This window comes from Caretta caretta, chromosome 10, assembly GCF_965140235.1.
Source record: "Caretta caretta isolate rCarCar2 chromosome 10, rCarCar1.hap1, whole genome shotgun sequence".
In the NCBI taxonomy this organism is placed as follows: Eukaryota; Metazoa; Chordata; order Testudines; family Cheloniidae; genus Caretta; species Caretta caretta.
Genome location: NC_134215.1, coordinates 47,156,836 through 47,178,040, shown reverse-complemented (window position 1 = coordinate 47,178,040; position 21,205 = coordinate 47,156,836). Strand labels below are relative to the sequence as shown.

At 47.9% G+C, this 21,205-nt stretch overlaps 1 protein-coding gene across 2 annotated transcripts; it reads right to left on the bottom strand.

Moving 5' to 3' along the window:
• Nucleotides 1–3,780: 3,780 nt before the first annotated feature.
• Nucleotides 3,781–18,970, bottom strand: LOC125644163 (cytochrome P450 1A5). Of its 2 annotated transcripts, none has more exons than XM_048867692.2 (7): nucleotides 18,815–18,964; nucleotides 13,035–13,899; nucleotides 12,042–12,168; nucleotides 11,383–11,472; nucleotides 11,168–11,291; nucleotides 10,832–10,918; nucleotides 3,781–8,957 (listed from the first exon to the last, which is right to left on the bottom strand). In XM_048867692.2, exons 2-7 carry the CDS (start codon nucleotides 13,866–13,868, stop codon nucleotides 8,651–8,653), a joined length of 1,569 nt encoding a protein of 522 aa, XP_048723649.1. In that variant the 5' UTR covers nucleotides 13,869–13,899; nucleotides 18,815–18,964; the 3' UTR covers nucleotides 3,781–8,650. The 2 variants fall into 2 exon arrangements, with proteins under 2 accessions (XP_048723649.1, XP_048723650.1); XM_048867693.2 differs by lacking the exon at nucleotides 3,781–8,957 and adding an exon at nucleotides 8,973–9,074 and having other exon boundaries at nucleotides 18,815–18,970.
• Between the last annotated feature and the right edge of the window lie 2,235 nt (nucleotides 18,971–21,205).

Genomic DNA, 21,205 nt, shown 5'->3' with positions numbered 1-21,205 from the left:
GATACCAGAACATCCCAGTATCAAGGATAGTACGAAAACATTCCCCAAGGATAACAGGAACACACTGACCCCTCCTAAAAGATAAGGTCAGGATAATAGTATGTAATATAAAAGGAGGACTTGTGGCACCTTAGAGACTAACCAATTTATTTGAGCATAAGCTTTCGTGAGCTACGGCTCACTTCATCGGATGCATACTGTGGAAACTGCAGAAGACATTATATACACAGAGACCATGAAACAATACCTCCTCCCACCCCACTCTCCTGCTGGTAATAGCTTATCTAAAGTGATCACTCTCCTTACAATAAGAAAAGGAGTACTTGTGGCACCTTAGAGACTAACCAATTTATTTGAGCATGAGCTTTCGTGAGCCGAGCTGTGGCTCACGAAAGCTCATGCTCAAATAAATTGGTTAGTCTCTAAGGTGCCACAAGTACTCCTTTTCTTTTTGCGAATACAGACTAACACGGCTGTTCCTCTGAAACCTCTCCTTACAATGTGTATGATAATCAAGTTGGGCCATTTCCAGCACTAATCCAGGTTTTCTCACCCTCCGCCCCCCCCCCACACACAAACTCACTCTCCTGCTGGTAATAGCCCATCCAAAGTGACCACTCTCTTTACAATAAGAAAAGGAGTACTTGTGGCACCTTAGAGACTAACCAATTTATTTGAGCATGAGCTTTCGTGAGCTACAGCTCACTTCAGCTCACGAAAGCTCATGCTCAAATAAATTGGTTAGTCTCTAAGGTGCCACAAGTCCTCCTTTTCTTTTTGCGAATACAGACTAACACGGCTGTTACTCTGAAACCTCTCCTTACAATGTGTATGATAATCAAGGTGGGCCATTTCCAGAATAAGGGGGGGGGGGTGAGAAAACCTGGATTTGTGCTGGAAATGGCCCACCTTGATTATCATGCACATTGTAGGGAGAGTGATCACTTTGGATAAGCTATTACCAGCAGGAGAGTGAGTTTGTGTGTGTGTGTTTTGGGGGGGGGTGAGAAAACCTGGATTTGTGCTGGAAATGGCCCAACTTGATTATCATATGCATTGTAAGGAGAGTGATCACTTTAGATAAGCTATTACCAGCAGGAGAGTGGGGTGGGAGGAGGTATTGTTTCATGGTCTCTGTGTATATAATGTCTTCTGCAGTTTCCACAGTATGCATCCGATGAAGTGAGCTGTAGCTCACGAAAGCTCATGCTCAAATAAATTGGTTAGTCTCTAAGGTGCCACAAGTACTCCTTTTCTTTTTGCAAATACAGACTAACATGGCTGTTACTCTGAAACCTGTCAGTATGTAATAGAGATGTTTTGATTGAACCAACATGTACAAGGTGATAACTGGCCAGGGGGCAGTGGGGGCAGTGACTAACTATGTCAGAGGCAGTAAGTAACTTGTTTGTATCAAGATATAAAGATGTAACTCAGAGGTCGTATCTTTGCCCAGCCGAGGGAGGAATGGAAAGTCCCGTCATTCACTGAGCTGGTCCATTGTCATGGGCATGCATGTCTTAGTATCCTTGTAGAGTCTACTGGGTGCTATTACCATGCTTTGTCAACAATAAACCTGGCTGGCGCCTTCGTACCTTAACGGATCTTGTGGTCATTGGGCGGTTCACTCGAGGTCTGCTGTGCTGTCTGTCTGCACAGAGCTGGGGCAGCACACAGGGAGAACACATACACACAGCCGAACATCTAACCACACTTTCACTGCAATGGCTAAGCTGGAAGGCAGTTTTTCTGAGTAAGTAGCCACTTAATCTAATACCAGCTAACCCAAAAAAAATACATCCTTCAGCAAAATGCTGGTCCTCCATAATTGATCTGGATCTATGAAGCCAGAGCAAGGGTAGTGGTATGGCCTAGAGCAGGGGTTGGCAAACATTTTGGCCTGAGGGCCACATCAGGTTTCTAAAATTGTATGGAGGCCGGGTAGGGAAGGCTGTGCCTCCCCAAACAGTCAGGCATGGCCCAGCCCCTGCCCCCATCCAACCCCCCCACTTCTCGCCCCCTGACGGCCCCCCCCGGGACTCCTGCCCCATCCAACGCCCCCTGTTCCCTGATGGCCCCCTGCCCCATCCACCCCCCTGCTCTCAGTCCCCTGACCGGCCCCAGACCCTTCACCTGTAACTGCCCCCCGCCGCCCCATCCAACCCTCCCTCCTTCCTGACTGCCCCCACCCAGGACCCCTGCCCCATCCAACCACCCCTTCTCCCTGACCGCCCCTGGACCCCTTGCCCCTAATTGCCCCCACCCCATTCAACCCCCCCCCACCTGACTGCCCCCCCGGGACCCTTGCCCCATCCATCCCCCCCTGCTCCCTGTCCCCTGACTACCCTCTGCCACCCCATCCAACTCCTCCTCTCTTTCCTGACTGCCCTCCCCAGGACCTCTGCCCCAGTCAACCCCCATTCCCTGCCTTCTGACCACCCTGACCCCTATCCACACCCCTGTCCACCCCCCAAACTCCCCTGCCCTCTATCCAACCCCCCTCCCCACCCCGCTCCCTGCTCCCTTACCACGCTGCCTGGGGCACCGGTGGCTGGCAGTGTGGCTGCACCAGGACAGGCAGCTGCGCAGCACAGCACAAAGCACTGGGCATTGCGCCACGCGGCGGCGTGGCTGTGGGAGTGGGGGGACAGCCTCCCGGGCCAGGAGCTCAGGGGCCGGGCAGGACGGTCCCGCAGCCCAGATGTGGCCTGCGGGTTGTAGTTTGCCCACCTCTGGCCTAGAGCATAGGGCACCAGACTAGGAGTCAGGAGACCTGCATTTTATTCCTGGCTCCGCTACTGACCTGCTGTGTGTCCTTGAGCAAGTCACTTTCCCTCACTGTGTCTGCATTTGTCATTTAGCGTGCCAGTGCTTCAGGATAGGGACTGCGGGTGAGATTTTTAGAGGCGTGCAGGCACGTAAAGAACCAGATGGCTGCCTTGTAGGACTTTCAAAAGTGCATAGATGACTAACTCCCACAGGCAGCTATGCACCTCAATGCTTTTGAAAATCCCAGTCAGTGCCTGTGTGCATCTGTTGGCACCAAGATGGCTTTAAAAATCTGGACCTGTCTTTTATGTGTGTACAGCACCTGGCACAAAGGTGCCCCAGTCTAGGGTTTCTGCGTGTAACTGGAACACAGACAATCATAGTAATCTCTTGCACTAAAGTGCACGGTGGAGCTGACTCTACCAGCAGGCAGAATGAGAGAGGATCTGTGTCTGCAGATAGTGTTTGTGTGGGGGGGAAAGGGGGGCAGAATGAGGGCAGCCAGCTTCAGTAGTGTTATTGAACATGCTCAGTTCATGTGAGCATGCTCACTACAAGCCAAGCTGCAAATCGGGGAGGGGCCCCCACAGGACCCCCCCACATGACCCCCTCCCCCCGCCCCCCAACGTGTTGCCTCTGAGAGCTGAGGTCTCATAGACTCATAGATAGTAAGGTCAGAAGGGACCATTATGATCATCTAGTCTGGCCTCCGGTGTGCAGGATGGAGAAATAATGCAAGGCTGGGGACTGAAGGCCCAATCAGGCACTCACAGGGACATCTATAAATGCAACTGCAGAGGCATTAGAGGGGCATCCCGCACTTCACTGCTAGAAGGCCACATTGTAGCTTGGATGTTTTTCATTGCATTTTATATATTTATGAAAAACACTTTTGTTATAACCCATGCATGCAAAGACCCTGATCCCCTTCTCATGCCACCATTGACTGCAGGTACTCTTGACTTGTACTGGTGTAAGCAAGATCTGCCGCTCAAGAATGTGCCCGCCTCGTGAAGATGATCCACCAGCTTTATTGCCAGAACAAAGAACTGAACACGTATTGCATTTAACACGTCAAACAAATCTAACTGCTTTCCTAATGCCAATCATCATCGGGAACAATTGCTGGGTGTTACATGATTGCATATGGGAAGAGAGTTCATCCACGCAACTCCAAAGGGGAGAGGAGGTGGTTGATGCAAAATTGGTGGGGCTAAGGGAAAAGTGTTGTCCAGGACTGTGATTAGAAGGGGAGGTGTTCAGGAGACTGTGTGCTGTCAGCCCTGCTTTATGGTTCAGGGATTCGGAATACATATTCTAGGCACATCACGAGATTGAACATGACGCAGTGATTTCCCTACACGTCCTCTGGGGGGCTGGGGGTGGTGTACACCCCTCCTGAATTTCCCCAACACCCGCCCCTCCCCCCAGTTTTGTGAACTAGTTACATGCAGTGTTGCCAATTTAGTGATTGTTTGGAAATTTGAATTGAAATTGAAACATTAATACACACTTTAAAAGCATATACAGTGTGGGATAAAATACGTGTATCTGAAAGAGTATAATAGATTTGAAAAGTATGAACATAGACTAGCTTCCTTGTACCACTGTTTATGACAATGTCAGTGCATTCATGTCGGTGATGTTGGCCAACCTAATAATTTCAAATTATGATTTGTAAGCAAAGTCTAAATGAGCTCTCCCTGACAGCTAGTGATGAGCTGGGGACTGGGGGGGAAAGGCTTCAGGACCAGATTGTATTTACATTCACACCTAATCTACCTAGGTATCCAGCAAACAGAGCTGTGTTGCCCAAGTGATAGATTTTGGCTGGGGTTGGGTTACAAATCACTTGAATGCACAGGGAGGGGGGAGGTTATTAAATGTTATTTTTATTGTATGGGTAAAGGGCAGTAGAACTGTACTTAGCCTGTGCTGATTGAGGGCATCCAGAGAGAGAGGGTGGGGACAGGTGTTTTGCTTGATGGTCTGCCTGAGTCACAAGTACTGTTTGATCTGCCCCTCTCCACTGTTTAAAGACAGAGCTGATTAGGATCCATAGATAGTCTTTGTTCTGTTAAGTGACCACTACAGCTGAAATCACTGATCATGACCTGCTGTGGGACAGTGTTTCTGTGGAAGAGACGGCCCAGTGTGCACTAGCAGCGAGGTTCCTCACTGAGAGCTCAGCTGAAATCACTGAGAGCTGCTGGAACCTGAAGAGACCAACTCGCAGAGGTCACAGTGGCAGGTGGCAGCAGAAGGTGGCAGCGCAGGGCCATTGGCAACAGAGCGATGGAGCAAACGGTAGCACAACGAACAACAGTGGCCAGAGCAAACAGTGAGCAGCTGGAGGAACGAGCAAGGTGTCTTCTTGTCCCTCACCTGGGAGATGAACTCATGCGAAAGCACCTCTGAACTCTGAATCTCCACTGACCAAGGACAACACCGGTGAGTGTTAATGAGGCTGTTGAGAATGTTGGAGACACAACACAGTTCATGCGAACAAACATGGCCGTGGCATCGTACTTTCTATTTAAGCAAGAGATACCACACACTACAAACTGGAGGCCAATGATAAGTGCATTGTCACTTGTTCATTCTGAAGTTGAACACTGGTTCCGAACAAGACCAGCAAATGCTCACTATCTTTCTGCAAGAAACTCAACTGACTGGCTAGACACATGTGGTGCAACAGTGAAAGACTCAGCAGTTGAAAAAGTGAAGAACTCTCCCACCACATTCAAAAAATTTGCATACATGGCTGATGAACACACCAATGCAAATGGGCATCAAGTATTAAGTCATTGTGTACGTTATCTTGATGTCAGTGGTAGGCCAGTAGATGCATTTCTAGATGTTCAAGTTATAGAAGACAGAATGGCTGCATCTGTGACAACCCACATCTTAGAAGAGTTAAATGCATGTCAATGGGACCCCAAACAGAGGGCTGCTTGTGTATTTGATGGAGCTGCAAACTTCTCTGGAAGACATGGTGGAGCACAAGCTTTGCTCAGCAAAAAGTGTAACACTAATCTCTCCTATACACACTGCAGAGGCCATCTACTCCAACTAGCGCTGGTATGAGCTGCAGACTCTTCAAAAGACATTTAAAAAGCTATACATTTAATGTCTTCATTATATTTTTTTCAGCAAGAGTCCAAAAAGACTGAATATCTTGGAAAATACAAAAGATACACTGGGACTGAAGTTCAAATTAGTCCAGTCTGGGAAAACCCTCTGACTTTCTCATGAGTGATCCTTGGCTGTTGTCTTAAAATTACTCCAACCATTATTACTGGCTTTGGAAAGTATCTACCAAGATACGATGGATCTAAGTAGTGAGGCTGGTGGATTACTTTTGTTACTACGTTCAGAGAAGACTATTGCCATTCTCTCTCTTGTAAGTCTACTGTTGAAACCACTGGGGTCATTAAACAATGCCATCCAGGCATCTGCTACAACAGTAGTAGATCTTTCTCCAGAAGCTACATTTGGATCAATCAAAGAGCTATCCATTGAAAAAGTACTGGAAGAAGCAAAGACTTCAGTCCAGAAGTTGACTAATGACTAATATTATATTTATAAATAAATTTGTTAGTCTCTAAGGTGCCACAAGTACTCCTTTTCTTTTTGGCATTTATATTGAATCCTTAAGTGAAGGGGACAAGAAGTGTTTGTTAAGACAACTGAAAAAGTACACAGACTTGATTCTTAAAAATCTACAACAGCGACTTCTAGATTCTATTCAGCCTCTACGTAGCTTTTAAAGATCCCTGTCTTATAAAACACTGACAGACTCACGATCTGACACCTCATCAGCCCTGACCCCGCACCGCCCCATCCCCGTAAATTCGAACCCTCCCCCCCCCAATTTCAATTCCTGGGGAAAACACTGAGCATGAGATGCCTGCATAAGATTCTGAAAATGAAGTGGGAAGACAAAATACCAAACAGAGGTGCTGAAGCACGCAGGACTGACATACTTAGAAACCACTATCAAGAAGAGGAGATTGCAATGGCTCGGTCATGACAGGAGAATGGGAGGACAGGAGACCATATCCCCAAGAATATTTTGTACAGCGAGATTTGGCATGTCTCTAAAAAGCAGGATACCACGACATGTGCAGAAATGATTTGAAGTCGTTCAACTTCAATGTAGACAGCTGGGAGGAGCGTGCAGAAGCCCGTCCAATCTGGAGGGAACATCTGGCACTGATTGCAGCAGAACATGAAGTGGCTTTGAGCCAGAGGATGGAAGCAGAGCGAGAAAGAAGAAAGCAGTGTGCTGTAATCTTGGACTCCAACTCAGACAACACCTGGAGCTGTGAAATTTGTACCAAGCTGTGTTCCTGTCGAATTGGGTTTGTCAGCCATAAGCAGATTCATCAGACACCTAATTAGACCTCTTACCAGTTTGGCAGGGATGGTTGCCAATGATGTTCAGGAGACAATCTCTTGAATAAGAGGGGGCCCATGCAAAGGAAAAGTTTGAAATTCCTAGTGACAATAAAGTTTGCTGGATTCCAGCAGCTGGGGAGATGCTCACCGGGACTCTGCTCTCAAATGCAACTTCCAGTTGGGCAGTGTTGCCTAATGGATAGAGCACTGGACTGGGCCTCAAAAGACTTGGGTTTGCTTCCCAGTTGGGTGATCTTGGGCCAGTCACTAGCCATCTCTCCCGGCCTCAGTTTCCCTAGCTGTAAATTTATGCTGATCTCATTTGCAAAGTGCTTTGGAATCTATGGATGATGCGAGCTAGGGCTGACTATTATTTGCTTTCACTTGTTCAGAAATGCAATATCATTTCATCCTCACTTTCTTCTGCTGGCACCCACAGCATTTCAAAGGTTCTTTGGAACCTGCAGTGGGATCACGTGACCTTTTTAGCATACGAGAGACATGGGTCTGAGCAACAGTTACTTGCTAACATCAAAAGGTTCCTCTATCATGTCATGCTTTCTCCCAGAATGAAGTATTAATCAGCCTAGTTAACATTCCCCACCCCTAGGGCACTTCTGCATTCCCTTACTTAATTGTTAGTGTTCAAATCTTGCCAATTATCACAAATTCTAACCTTCTCTTGCTATTTGCTTACATCCAATATGACTTACAAGCCATCGCTGTCATGTTCCTGTTTTCATGGGCTGTCTTACAACAAAGAGTTCATTCATCAAAGCTGCCTCAGTTTCTGGGGCTCTTTGGAGGAAATCAAACAGGTCCAAGAAACCAGAAAGCTAATCCATGTAAACAAAGTTGTTTTATTACCTATGTTCAGTTGGGAGTGAGATGCTGAACTCTTTCTTACCCTCCTTGACAAGCCTAGCCTTCTTCTACAATGTAATAGACAATACTGAACACAAGGGTTAGTTGTCAGTTGTCCTAGCTCCAATAAGGAGTTTATTTCAGCTGAGGATCTACCTCCTAAGATGTCCATGGACCTTAATACTCTACCTGGATGAAGGTCATCATGACATTTGGGACAAGCTTAGGTTCCAGCTTAGCAAAGATCTTAAGCACATGTATAACTTTAAGCACATGGGTGGTCCCAACGGCTTCAACTTTTGGCTGTCTGTTATAAGGAGGCATTAACGGAATACACCTTAGTAGCATTCAAAGAGGAATTCAGCAGAGAGCCCCAGCTATCATGCATCACCCCCAAAAGCAGTTACACCTGTGTGAACAAGCCAGGCTACCCTGGCATGTCTGTCATGATTATACAGGTGAGGGTGATGGAGCTAATTAATTGACGGGCAAGACAAATCAATACAGATTAGTCAGATAGAAGCTATATTGGGTCCAATTTATCTTAGCATATGCCCCTAAGGATGAAAATTCAAATGGGATCTCCCCTTGCCCCCATCCAGTGTCCAGAGGTGACTCACTCTGAACTCTGGATTGGGAAGCGCTGCTTAACCTGGAAGTGCTCACACCTCTTGTGTTTCATTACCAGGCCATACAGAGGGGTCATGTCCACCTTCTGTCCATCAGAGACGCTGAATTCCAGCTGCTGCAGCAGGGTGGTCAGGAAGAGGAAGACCTCCCATCTGGCAATGGTCTCACCAAGGCACCTCCTCTTCCCCAGGCCAAAGACCAGTATCTTCTCCCCATCGGTCTTGTTTACTTCAGTCCCTCCGGCACAGAGAAAACGCTCTGGGTCAAACGTAGATGGTTCTTTCCAAAGCTTCCTAGAATAGCAAGAGCAAAGCTCCTGAAACTTCCGTTCTGCTGATGCCTTGAGAAGGAATGCTGGAGAGCAGGGAATTCAGCTTGGATGGGTGTCAGGAACAGCTTCAGAACCGGGCCTAGGACACATTGACATCCACGCACCTTTGTCACTCAAGAATGCCTTTTCCATTTAAAATAACCTTCAGAAGGCATTGGGCCAAGTTAACATCTGTTGTAAGGCCTTGATGTTACTGGTTGGCTTTTGCACTGAAGCCTGAGGGGTTAGATCCCTTATAAACATGTTTTTAATCCTCTCTGAAGTTACAGTTAATGTTCTCATTATCCACTAATGTCTAATCCTTTTCTGAATCCTGCTAAGCCCTTAACCTCAGTAGTATCTTGTAGCAATGCACTCCACAGGTCAGTTGTGTATTTCACAGATTATAAGGCCAGAAGGAACCGTTGTGGTCATCTAGTCTGATGTCCTTTACAACAAAGGCCCTAGAACTCCCCTGAGTTCATTCTGGTTTGAACTAAAGTATATCTTACAGACAAACATCCCATCTTGATTTATAAATTGCCAGTGATGGAGAATCCACCACAACCCTTGGAAAATTGTTCAAATGATTAATTACCCTGACCGTTCAAGTTTGCACCTGACTTCTAGTTTGAATGCATCTAGTTTCAGCTTCCAGCCATTGGATCTTGTACTTTTGTCTGATAGATTGGAGAACCCTCTATTATTACATTTCTGCTCCCCAGGTAGGTACTTACAGGCTGTGATCAAGTCCTCTGATCAGTTTTAAATTTGCTGCTTTCTGATGCTATTGAATATCCCCTTCCTCCTTTATTATGAGAGGGTAAATACAAGCACTCTGTACCAAACATTATTTTGTACACTCTACCACGTCCCCTTCCTATTCAGCTGCCCTCTCAACTAAATAGACCCAGTTTTTTCAGTCTCTCTCCATATGCAAATTTTTCTAGACCTCTAACCTTTTCCATTAGCTGTTTCTGGACCCTTTCCATCCCTGCTCTGTCCTTTTGGAGATGGGGTGACCAGACCTGGACACAGTATTCCCAGGGAGAGGGTGTCATTGATGTACAGAAGAGCAGTATAATCATCCCAACTTTTCTACATGGGGAAACTGACTGGAATAATTGTCATTAGTTATACCAAAATAGCTATAGGCCAATAGTTATTCCATTATGCCGGTAAATTTCCATATGTAGACAAAGCTCTCGGTGTTTTTCCCGACCCCATTCCCTGTGCACCCTGACATTCTGGTTGCCTTTTTCACCTCCGCTGCACACGGAGCAGAGATTTCCACTGAGCTGTCTGCAGTGACTCCCAGGTCTTTTTCCTGTCTCACAAGAGATTTCTCCCTGATCCTTTCATCAGCAAGGGCTAAGGTGCAAGTCAGGCCTACAGACCCAGCAGATTCAGGGGGAAGCTTGATGGGAACCAGGGCTATCTGTGTGGAGTCTGTGGCCTCAGCAGCCCACCCAGTGCTCCTTGACAGCCCAGTTCCAATGCCCCACCCACTCACCCCTCCCCTGCCTGGCCATCTCTGTGTCTTCCCACAGCAGAAATTCCCAGTCCTGTGGAGAATGGGGAAAGCACAGAAATCCAGCCAGGGCCACCTCATCTAGGTTTGGTTTTTTTGATACAATGGGGCAGGGAACATTCCTTCTTGTTTGCTTGGAAAGTGGCTAGTACATCATGGATGCCACCACACAAACACAGCACCATCCTGATCTGCTTGTCCAAGTGCCAACCAGTCATACTGAAGGTACATGGTAGTGCCATGTTCTATGCGACTAAATGGGGGCTGGTACATTGATCTGAATGGATTGCACACTATTACCCTATCTGGACTCTGCATATACTTACTCATCGTGATTGACTTGCCATTGGTTGACAAAAACACAGAGGTCCTTCGGGATGTAGTAGCCATTCAGAACTGTATCTTTCGTTGTGCTGAAGGACAAGAGTGAAATTCTTAAGTTTAAAAAGCTGCCTCTGTGTTCTCATATTAATCAATTCCTGGGCCTGTTTAAGTCAGAATTGGGCCCAGAGGAGATCATTTTTTTGAGCATTATTGTACTTTCTAAGGGCTGGGTTTTGCATCTCTCACACTGAGCGGACCATCAATGGAGCGACATGCTGAATAAAGGTACCACTCAATGTGTTATGCCCCTATATCTCCACTGCATCCGTAGCACTTACCAGTGAGGAATGGTGAAGGGCAGGAAGGAGGAATGTCTGAACATCTCTAAGATAAAGGCTTCTGTGTAAGGCAGCATGGGCCGGTCTGAGAGTCTGGGTCTCCTCTCTCTGCCAATGGTCTGATCTACAGGTTATAAAGATGAGGAAAAGGACGGTTGGAATCCAGCCTTCTAGAGAGAGACATTTTAACTCTGTGACTGAAAACATACATTTACCTAATTCTTCCTGAATCTTCTTCTGAATGTCTGGATAAGTCACAAGATACATGAGGCTCCAGGACAAAGATGTTGTCACAGAGTCAAACCCTAGACAGACAGAGAGGAAAGACAGATACTAGATGAAGACAAGTCAAAGGGAAAATTCAAGCCCTGGGCTTTAGATTGTCATCAGATTTTCCTTGCTTGCACACCAGGTTTTGTCCAACTCAGAAAGGTGTGATAAAAAAATTCCTAGTTAAGGGTTTTTACACTTGCTCCACTCTGTGCTTAGTGATGCTGATTCGTCACTGTATTATTTCAGTTTTATACTGGTGAAACTTTAATGAAATCAATGGGGTTTCCCCAGTGTAATTTAGTGATGAGTCAGGACCAGTTCTGGTAAATAGGGATACAAAACTGTCTCTTGGGAGCTTCATTTCCCCAGAGTGCTGTCTTCCTACAAACTCTTCCTCAAATAGTAGAAAGCCTCCTGGGGTCGTTGCTGGTAGGCGTCAGGGTGAAAAAACTAATGTGATCTGTTTTCTGCTACTCAGAGCAGCTGGATGGAGTGTTCTTATGGGGGGAACAAAAAAAGGACTAATATTTATCAGAGTTTATTGGGATGCAAAAATAGAAAGTGGTTTCCGATTTGAAAGCCTGAATTGGAATGTTCTTACCGGCTCCGAAGAGGTCATTGACCAGGTTGACAATTTTTCCCTTCAGGAGCTGAATGTTGGCATTGGCTTCCACTTTATTCTCCTGACTTTGCTCAATCAAGGAGTCAGTGATGTCTCGAATGTTGTCCTGAAAGAGGAAAGTCCAGAGGAAGATGGCATGAAATTCCAGATCACTAGGCAGGTAAACTGAGAGGTAATGAAGAGCAATCTACTACTGAAGGGATGCTGTGCTGGAAAGTCTAGTACTCCCATGTCACAGAAGTGCGAGTAAATTCCAGTCGTGACAGGACAAGGAGGTCAGGAGAATATTTTCTTCCCCTACAGTCAGTAGGTAACATTTCACCGAGCCATAAAAATAAGGAGATGAGAATATACAGCTTGGAAGTGCAGGATGTCAGAATGATCCTCTTCTTGGAAAATACAAGACAAACGTGCTAAGCAAATTAACTCTTAATATGTGCCTAGGGAGAGAAACTTATTAATATAGAAACTAGGGTAATTTGGGTCCTAAGATGCTCCCATAATAGATAAGATGAAGATTCATTTGTAAAATTCCTAGAGATAATAAAATGCTATTTTGGCTAGGCAGGTTGTCAAAAAAGAAGCATAACATCCATTCACTGTGCACCTTTCCTGACTTTTATTTAGGTGGATGGTGGAATGAACAGGCTAGTGTGTGGGCGCACCATTGCCCTCTGTTGATTGACATCAGTACTGTTCAACAGTGTGTCATAGGTACTAGGCCCTGTGTTGCTAACAGCTAATGGATGTTCCTCTTTAGCTCAGTTGGTAGGGACCTGTGCATTTGGACAAGGGTATAAATTCTATCCCAACCTTTCTATGAAGTTTTGAATGGCCATCATAGTAACACTGGTGAGTGCTTAGATTTGCTACAGGACAGCCTGCTGCAAGAGGAAAAGTAACTTGCAGAAGCTGAAGAGCACAGCACAGAAGCTCATCTCAGGTGTGAGCAGATTCCCCCTAGGCTCTTACCTTCTCAAAGCTCTCGTAATGCTCTTTGACAATGTCCTGCAGGAGCCTGAGGAACCTCGTGTTGAATTCCATAAATTTCTTCATGGTGCGGTTCGGGAGATACTGGAGCACTGGGATGAAATCCACTGGATTGCCGGTGGCAACCACATCCCCAAATTCCTCCGTCACATTCGCTATGCTGAGCAGCTCCTGGTCATCATGGTCATAACGGTTGCCAAAGCACATGGCAGAGATGACATTGGCCACAGAGACCACCACATACCGAAAGGGGTCGAACCTCTTCTTCTCTTCCATCAGTTGCAGCAACTTTCTTATTAGGTAGTCAGCTTCTTTGGAGACGTGCTCCTCGAGGAGGCAGGTGGACGAAGAGTTGGGGCTGGGCAAGACAGAGAAGGTCTTCAGAGCATTCTGGGCCAACTTCCTGCGAGCTCTCCACACCTCCCCTGAATCAGTGCTGAAGGTCAAGCTCTGGCCATCTGTAATATGGTGAAAGCTGTAGAGATCAGGGCGCCCCATGAAGTCCTCCCCTTGCTTCACCAGGGCTTGTTTGATGGTGTCCAAACCACTCAGCACCAGCACAGGTCTGCTGCCGATCCATATCTGCATCACATCTCCATACTTCTGGCTCATCTGAGTCAAGGTCAGGTGTGGATTGCTCCCCAGCTCCAGCACGTTGCCTATCAGGGGGTAACCCCTTGGTCCTGGGAGCCTCTTCAGCCCCTTGGGGATCTGCTGCCGGAAGGATCTGATGACCATGAACGTCAGACAGAAGACAGCAGAGGCAATAAGGATCTCGGTGACTGAGATAATGCTCTGACTTCCCAGCAGTGACATTGCAGCCTTCCTCTTCAAGGGACTAAGAAGCCTGAGAAAATTAAACAAAAGGAGGGTGTTGGGTGTCTAACTTCCTCAGGCTGCTAAGGAAATGCTAGCCTTATACCTCAAGTGGACCAGACTCCACACAGGGCCATGACACACTCAGGCCTCCTTGCATTAGAACTTTGGGGGATCCTTTCTTCATAAACCCTTCCTGTGGGTTGGCCATTAGCGGGGATCCAGCCCTTTGACCCTAGAGCCTCTTACCTGCTGGGATATTCCTCCTACACTAGTTCTAGTTCCAAGAGCACAGGACAGGAGTCAGGAGATCTGGGTCCAAATCCTGGTTCTGCCACAAACTTCCTGGGGAACCTTGGGCAAGTCACTTCATCCCATTGTGCCTCTGCTTCCCATTGGCAAAATGGGACTAATCATATTTATTAGCTCAGGGGTGTTGTGAAGCTAAATTTATTAACAAAATGTTTGTGATGCTCTTGGGGATCTGCAGGTGGAAAGAGCTCAAGAACTGCAGAGACTTGAAGTGCCAATTAACATTTCACTTTCCTCTTTGTGGAGTTGATTGGTTTACTGCAGCCCTGCCATGGAATGAAGAGAAATTGACAGGGCAGTTTGAAATACAAAAGACCCATCAGCATTATCTGAACCCTGGGAGACATGGGGGAGGAATCTACTGCTCCATCATTATCCTCTCTGGCCACTGATTGTTAGGAATCGGGACATAGACAGTCTGGCCTAAGGTCAGAGTCAGGAGCTGAGCCAATGATTAGAGAGGACATTAGCAGGCAATGATCAGGTGCAGGACATAGGGGCAGGAACCAGAGATGAGGCAAGGAACAGGAGCAAGGCAGGAATTGGGAGCGAGGGCAGGAGCCAAGGACAAGACGGGAGTGGAGCAGGGTTGGATGCAGATTGCAGGAGAGAGGCAAGGAGCAGTGTCCAATGCAGATGCAACAAGGAGTCTACAGAGATGCTCAGACAATCCAACCAGCCATAGATGATTCGTGCCTCGTGATACTGGGGGGGGCACAATGTAAAGGGGGGGGGTCACATGAGGCCCCGGTGTCGCCTCAGGGAGGAAATTCCAGCCACACCTCCCTGGGCCACAGTGGCCATTCCTGCTGGCTCCTGGGGGCCTGGGGCCACAGGAGTGGGGAACATATGTCTCTGGGTCTGGCTGGGGCCCGGAGACTCACAGCACCAGTGTCTCCCTGGAGCTTACGGACACCTCAGCAGGGGCGGTGCAGGGCACAGGCAATGCTCCTACCTCCAGCTGAGCAAAAACCAGGAAACCTTCTCCCAGCACCTTCCCCAGTGACCCCTGTGCCCAGCCCAGGGACCACCATGCTCTCCTCATCCCACCAGAGTTACCTGCAGAGGGGCAAGAGGTTCTGTCCTTCTTCCACTGCACCTCCCACTGGCAAGTTTAGGGCTCACTCAGCCACTCTCCCAGGCAACTGGACCTGGGTGGGGAGTAGAAGGGATGGGCTGCTGCCAAGTCCCCAGCTGGGTTCTTGCAGGCAGCCACCACACTGGACAGAGCAGTGACCCAGAGCCACCATCTTCAGCCAGTGTGATAATCGACTCCATCCCACCCCTTCCACTCCCTGTCCGGGCCTGGCTGCCAGGAACAGGGGCCGAGTGTGCCAGGGGACAGGCACAGTGGGAAAAGGACGGAGCCCCTCTCCCCCAGCAGGCCGAGCAGAAATCTGAGGAGAGGGGGCAGGGACAACTTGACCGCACACACCCCACCACCCACATGTGTCGCCTATGCAGCCAGCTCACTGCCTGTCTTAAGTAGTGGATGTAAGCCAATCAAGTGATCCAGGGAGTCCCTCTAGGACTTCCTGTGGGGCCCGACTTTGCAGGAGCAGTAAGGGGCTACTTTGGCTGTCTGTTTCCCATGGTGGCGATGCAGCAGTGTCTGTAACCCAGGGCCTAGGCCCTAGACCCTCTACAGCAGAACACTCAGATCCTTCCATTGATTGCCCTTAACAAGTTGGGGCAAGATCCTCAGCTGGGTTAAACCAGTTCAGCTTAATTGATTTAATGGAGTTGGCCCAGGATCTGGCCCTAACATTTACCCACAGTGCTACAGGAGATACAATAGTTATTCCTTCAAGCCAGGGTGCCCCTGTGAGGCAACTGGTGGCTTTGACAGTGCTGCACTTCTGAAATGCATCCGATGAAGTGAGCTGTAGCTCACGAAAGCTCATGCTCAAATAAATTGGTTAGTCTCTAAGGTGCCCCAAGTCCTCCTTTTCTTTTTGCGGATACAGACTAACACGGCTGTTCCTCTGAAACTTCTGAAACTGGAGATCCTGGGCTGGAGTCTCACTAACTGGTCTCTTTATCCTTCTCCCAGCTGGGAGAGGGACACCTGACACCTGGGAGAGGGACACCTGCTGGCTGAGTGAAAACCCAGAGCTCAGCTACGGGCCCTAGGGTTGTATGCTGCCCTCCCAATTACTCCTTTTCTTATTCCGCTTCGGATACCATCACCCTACTGAAACCATTGCTCTGACCCAGCCCTTTTGCAGAGCTAATAGAACCAATATCGAAGGTGGCCACTATACTGTTGAGTTCAAAGGGATCTTAATCCAAGTATTTTCTGTGCCTAAATTGGGTGTCAGAGTAGCAGCCGTGTTAGTCTGTATCTGCAAAAAGAAAACCCAATGCACAGCTACAGACTAGGGACCGAATGGCTAGGCAGCAGTTCTGCGGAAAAGGACCTAGGGGTGACAGTGGACGAGAAGCTGGATATGAGTCAGCAGTGTGCCCTTGTTGCCAAGAAGGCCAATGGCATTTTGGGATGTATAAGTAGGGGCATAGCGAGCAGATCGAGGGACGTGATCGTTCCCCTCTATTCGACATTGGTGAGGCCTCATCTGGAGTACTGTGTCCAGTTTTGGGCCCCACACTTCAAGAAGGATGTGGATAAATTGGAGAAGGGCAGCGAAGGGCAACAAAAATGATTAGGGGTCTGGAACACATGAGATATGAGGAGAGGCTGAGGGAGCTGGGATTGTTTAGCCTGCAGAAGAGAAGAATGAGGGGGGATTTGATAGCTGCTTTCAACTACCTGAAAGGGGGTTCCAAAGAGGATGGCTCTAGACTGTTCTCAATGGTAGCAGATGACAGAACGAGGAGTAATGGTCTCAAGTTGCAGTGGGGGAGGTTTAGATTGGATATTAGGAAAAACTTTTTCACTAAGAGGGTGGTGAAACACTGGAATGCGTTACCTAGGGAGGTGGTAGAATCTCCTTCCTTAGAGGTTTTTAAGGTCAGGCTTGACAAAGCCCTGGCTGGGATGATTTAACTGGGAATTGGTCCTGCTTCGAGCAGGGGGTTGGACTAGATGACCTTCTGGGGTCCCTTCCCCTTATATTCTATGATTCTATGATTCTATGAAAAGGAGGACTTGTGGCACCATAGAGACTAACAAATTTATAAATTATAACAAATTTATAAATTTGTTAGTCTCTAAGGTGCCACAAGTCCTCCTTTTCTTTTTTAAATCGAGTGTGTATTTCACTGTCGGAATTAATGCTAACGATTTATTATTTGCATTGCAGGAGCACCCAACAGCTGTCGTCAGGACCAGGGTCCCATTGCTCTAGTACAGAAAGACACAGGCCCTGCCCTAAAGAGTTGACGAGTTTGAAACGAGACGTAAATGTAACCAGATGAGGGAACTGGGGACAAAGCATTAGTGGAGCAATGAGAAGATCACACTGTGGCATAGACCAGATAGTGCTTACCTGAATCATTAACAAGGTGCATTGGTTGCAAAATGGAGGAGGGAAGGAAATTGCAAATCAAATCAAATCAAACAAATAAATCCAAGAAAATGGTCTCCGTTTCTGATCAACATTTTAAAGCCGTTGAAATTTTTCAGCAAGCTGATTTGTTTGATTTCTATAATCTCAGGGCTCCATGAATGTCAGTGACCCCGAGCCATTTAAAATTGGCTAGTTTCTTGAAGGTGGCCCAGGCTGAGAGGCTGAAGGAGGAAAGGATTGTGACTCAGTTCAGGGAGGGTGTTTTGTGCCTGGAAGGAATTGCAGAGATATTTGTGGGACGAGTGGAGAAATGTCTGGGTGACCGATGAGCCAAGCCCATGAAAACTGATGTTTTGTTGCGCAGCGTAGTGCATTGAACTGTATTGACTGATCTAGGATTGATTTCCTGCTGTCTAACTCAGGACTAAAAGTAAAACCTATTCTACCTCCCATATGGACAGATCCTGACAACTCCATTATCAAATGATCTCCTTCCCATCGGTTTTGGATCATCCTCTAGAATTTAATCCAAAATGAGATCTCTGCTAGAGAATTCTATGAGGGGCAGTCCCAAAAACATATAGAAAAGCTCTCTCTGTTAAATTCTGTTGGTTTTTACAGGGATTTTTATTGAACTCTCTTAGATTGCTATAGAATCCTATTGGTTTCTTCCCTGCTAAATTCTATAGGGATTTGCATAAAGGCAGGTCTGCTGAGTTCTGAATAAGTTTTGTCTTGAAAGAGCCCCAGTTATTTAGGCTATTTGATGCATAATTACAGCCTTCACATACGTTCTTTGAGTTGAACGGTTAGCGTTATTTGGACCCTTGTTATCAGAATACTGGCCAAGCTTTTCCAAAATGACTAGTGGTTTTGGGTGGGCCCTGGTTTTGTGTGCCCCGGAGGGCTGGTTTTCAGAGAGTGGGTGCTCAGCACTTTCTGAACATCTGACCCCCTTTTAAGAAGTCTCAAATTGGGCTCCTGTAAAATGGAAGTCCCCAAAATTGCTTTGGAATACCTGGACCAGCGATGCACACATACAACACATCTGAGAGAGACCGGCCCTGGACAGCCACTTCCCACTGTCCCCCACAAGTATTTAAACTAACCCTTGTTTTTTAATATATTACAAAGGTAAGGGCTGTGTGAAGCAGCCTACAGTACCTGTGTGTCCCAGAGGAGGGATGGTGCTTAGGTTGGACTTGCCACCTGTGGCGAGAAGTTCTTTGGTGACGGCGTGAGGAGTCTCTCCCCAAGGGGTCTGGAACTCGCTCTTCTGGACAGTGAACTAGGTTCTCCCCCTCAGGCAGGCTGAAGGATCACTTTCAGACAGCTTTCTATGCACCTCCCCTGAAACCTGATTGGTCAATCATCCTCCTATCGCACTGCAAAAGTATCCTCCAAGCCACCTGTTTTGGAACTCCAGGCTGACTAAGCGTGAGGGGCTAGCTCAGTGGTTTGAACATTAGCCTGTTAAACCCAAGGTTGTGAGTTCAATCCTTGAGGGGGCCGTTTAGGGATACAGGGCAAAAATCTATTGGACTAGATGATCTCCTGTGGTGTCCCTTCCAACCCTGGTATTCTATGATACAAAATAATCAACAGAGTCTCCTCCTTGTGCTGGACCTGATCCAGAACCCATCAAAGAATTCCGCTGGACATCTTTCCATTGACTTTAGTGGGACAGACCCTTAGTCTCCATGGCCAGCCTCCAGCTGACCAATGCATATTTCACTCTCAGCAGCAAAGGCTGGATGGCAGAGACTGTGGTCAAGAGGACCAGAACATGCTCTTGCCCAGCCTGGCAGTTCTTTTCAGTAAAGTACTTCATTAAAAGACCATCTTCTCTGGATGTGGTTGTGAACTGATTCATAAAGAGTTTGTTCTCTCCCAACACAACTCTAGTGTCTGTGGTACTGGAGGGCAGAGTGAGCATGCGGGCGGGGGTAGGCAGCGAGGGGGAGGTGAGGTCAGGATGTCAGAGACAGAGGGCAGGATGGTGCAGTGTGGTTTGTGGTCTGCAATCAGGACAGGAGATGGTTGCGTGTCAGGAGCCCATTCAGAGGCAGCCCTCCCCTGCCCCCAGCTCAGTATCAGGTTAAAGATTGCCCAGGTTCGCGTGAGAAGCCATTTGGCTGAATTTCACCACTGTTTCCCCTGCAGCCAAACAGAGTGAGTTTGGGAACAGAAGGAGTGGAGAGTTCAAGGGGGACTGGGAGGTGGGGTAGGGAGCAGAGCCATTCGTTCCTCTGCAAGCACCTTTGACACATGGCAGGATGTGATTTGCGTGAGAAGGCAGTAGGGCCAGATAAGCAAGAGCTGCACTTTGGGAAAGTCCAGGGCAAGGTGCAACCAGCAGAAAGACCCTGACTCCTCCATGCCTCTCACACACTGAGTGAAAACCCACTGCAGACACAGAAGCAGAAGAAGCCTACCTGACCTGTTCCTTATAGGAGAAAAAAATCCTCCAGAGCACAGGGGACGTGTGTTGACTTTGCAGCCTCCAGCTCCACCGAGGGGCAAGTTTTCAGCCCCAGTCTCTGGGCTGACTTGCCCACCCTGTCTGATATGGCTACACTGCTACAGCCCCCATATAAATGAGTAGCTGTAATGTGGGGACAGAGGGGGGAGATTTCCCTTGCCTGTTAGATATAAGATACTTGAAAACCCTGTCTGCAAAAACTAGCTTCCACTCCTGGGCTTCTAGAAATTGGTTGGGCCATATGCTGTGTTTTGCGACGTGGAATCAGCTGGGGAAAGGCCAGCGGAGGGGAGAACAAATATTGATTTTATTTGATGGAGAACTTAGAGGAAACGCAGATGCGAGAACTGCAGCCTGTGAGTCAGATTTCATGGGAGCGGCCTCTGGCTTTGAACATCTCCATATTTTGGGTGCTCAGTTGAGGCCATCTTGCGATTGATGTTCAGAGGTAGAGTGTAAGGCAGTGGTCCCCGAACTGTAGGGGGAACAGTAAGGGAGGCACAGTGGCACCCGGGACAGCCCGGACAGGGGATGGGGAGTGGGGCCACCCAGCCCCGCTCTGCCCCCAGCTCCGCTCCTGGCCCCGACCACAGTCCTGCTCCCGGCCATGGCTCCTGGCTTCTGGTCCCCAGACTCGGCTCCCAGTTCCTGGCTCCTGGTTCCTGGACGTGGCCCCACTCCCAGTTTCTGGCTCCTGACCGTGGCTCGAGCCCTGGTCCCAACTCCCCACCGTGGCTCTGGTCCCACATCCAGCCCCGGCTCCCTTCTGCAGTTCCGAGGGACCTGGTAAGGGAGGTGCAGGAGCAAAAAAGCTTGGGGACCACTGGTGTAAGTGGTTTGGGGCAGGGACTGTCTGTATTTGTACAGCACCTAGCACAGGGGGGGTCAAAGTCCAGGACTGGGACCCCTAGGTGCTACCGCAATACAAATCATAACTAAATGCTGATCACCGGCAGCTCAAATTACTCCAATTAAGCTCCTTTGGGGGAAAATCTGACCCAAGATGTCTTACAAAATCAGACTGTTATTTAAGGTTTCTGCTTGGTTATACCCCACTGATTGAGCTTTTCCAA

What these genes read in the sequence shown, in the direction of transcription:
- LOC125644163 (XM_048867692.2), bottom strand. Translation starts at nt 13,868, where the DNA reads ATGTCACTGCTGGGAAGTCAGAGCATTATCTCAGTCACCGAGATCCTT. An exon ending in GAAGATTCAGGAAGAATTAG is followed by an intron (nt 11,292 to 11,382) that starts GTAAATGTATGT and finishes TATAACCTGTAG; the next exon opens with ATCAGACCATTGGCAGAGAG. An exon ending in TGGCAAGTCAATCACGATGA is followed by an intron (nt 8,958 to 10,831) that starts GTAAGTATATGC and finishes TTGCTATTCTAG; the next exon opens with GAAGCTTTGGAAAGAACCAT.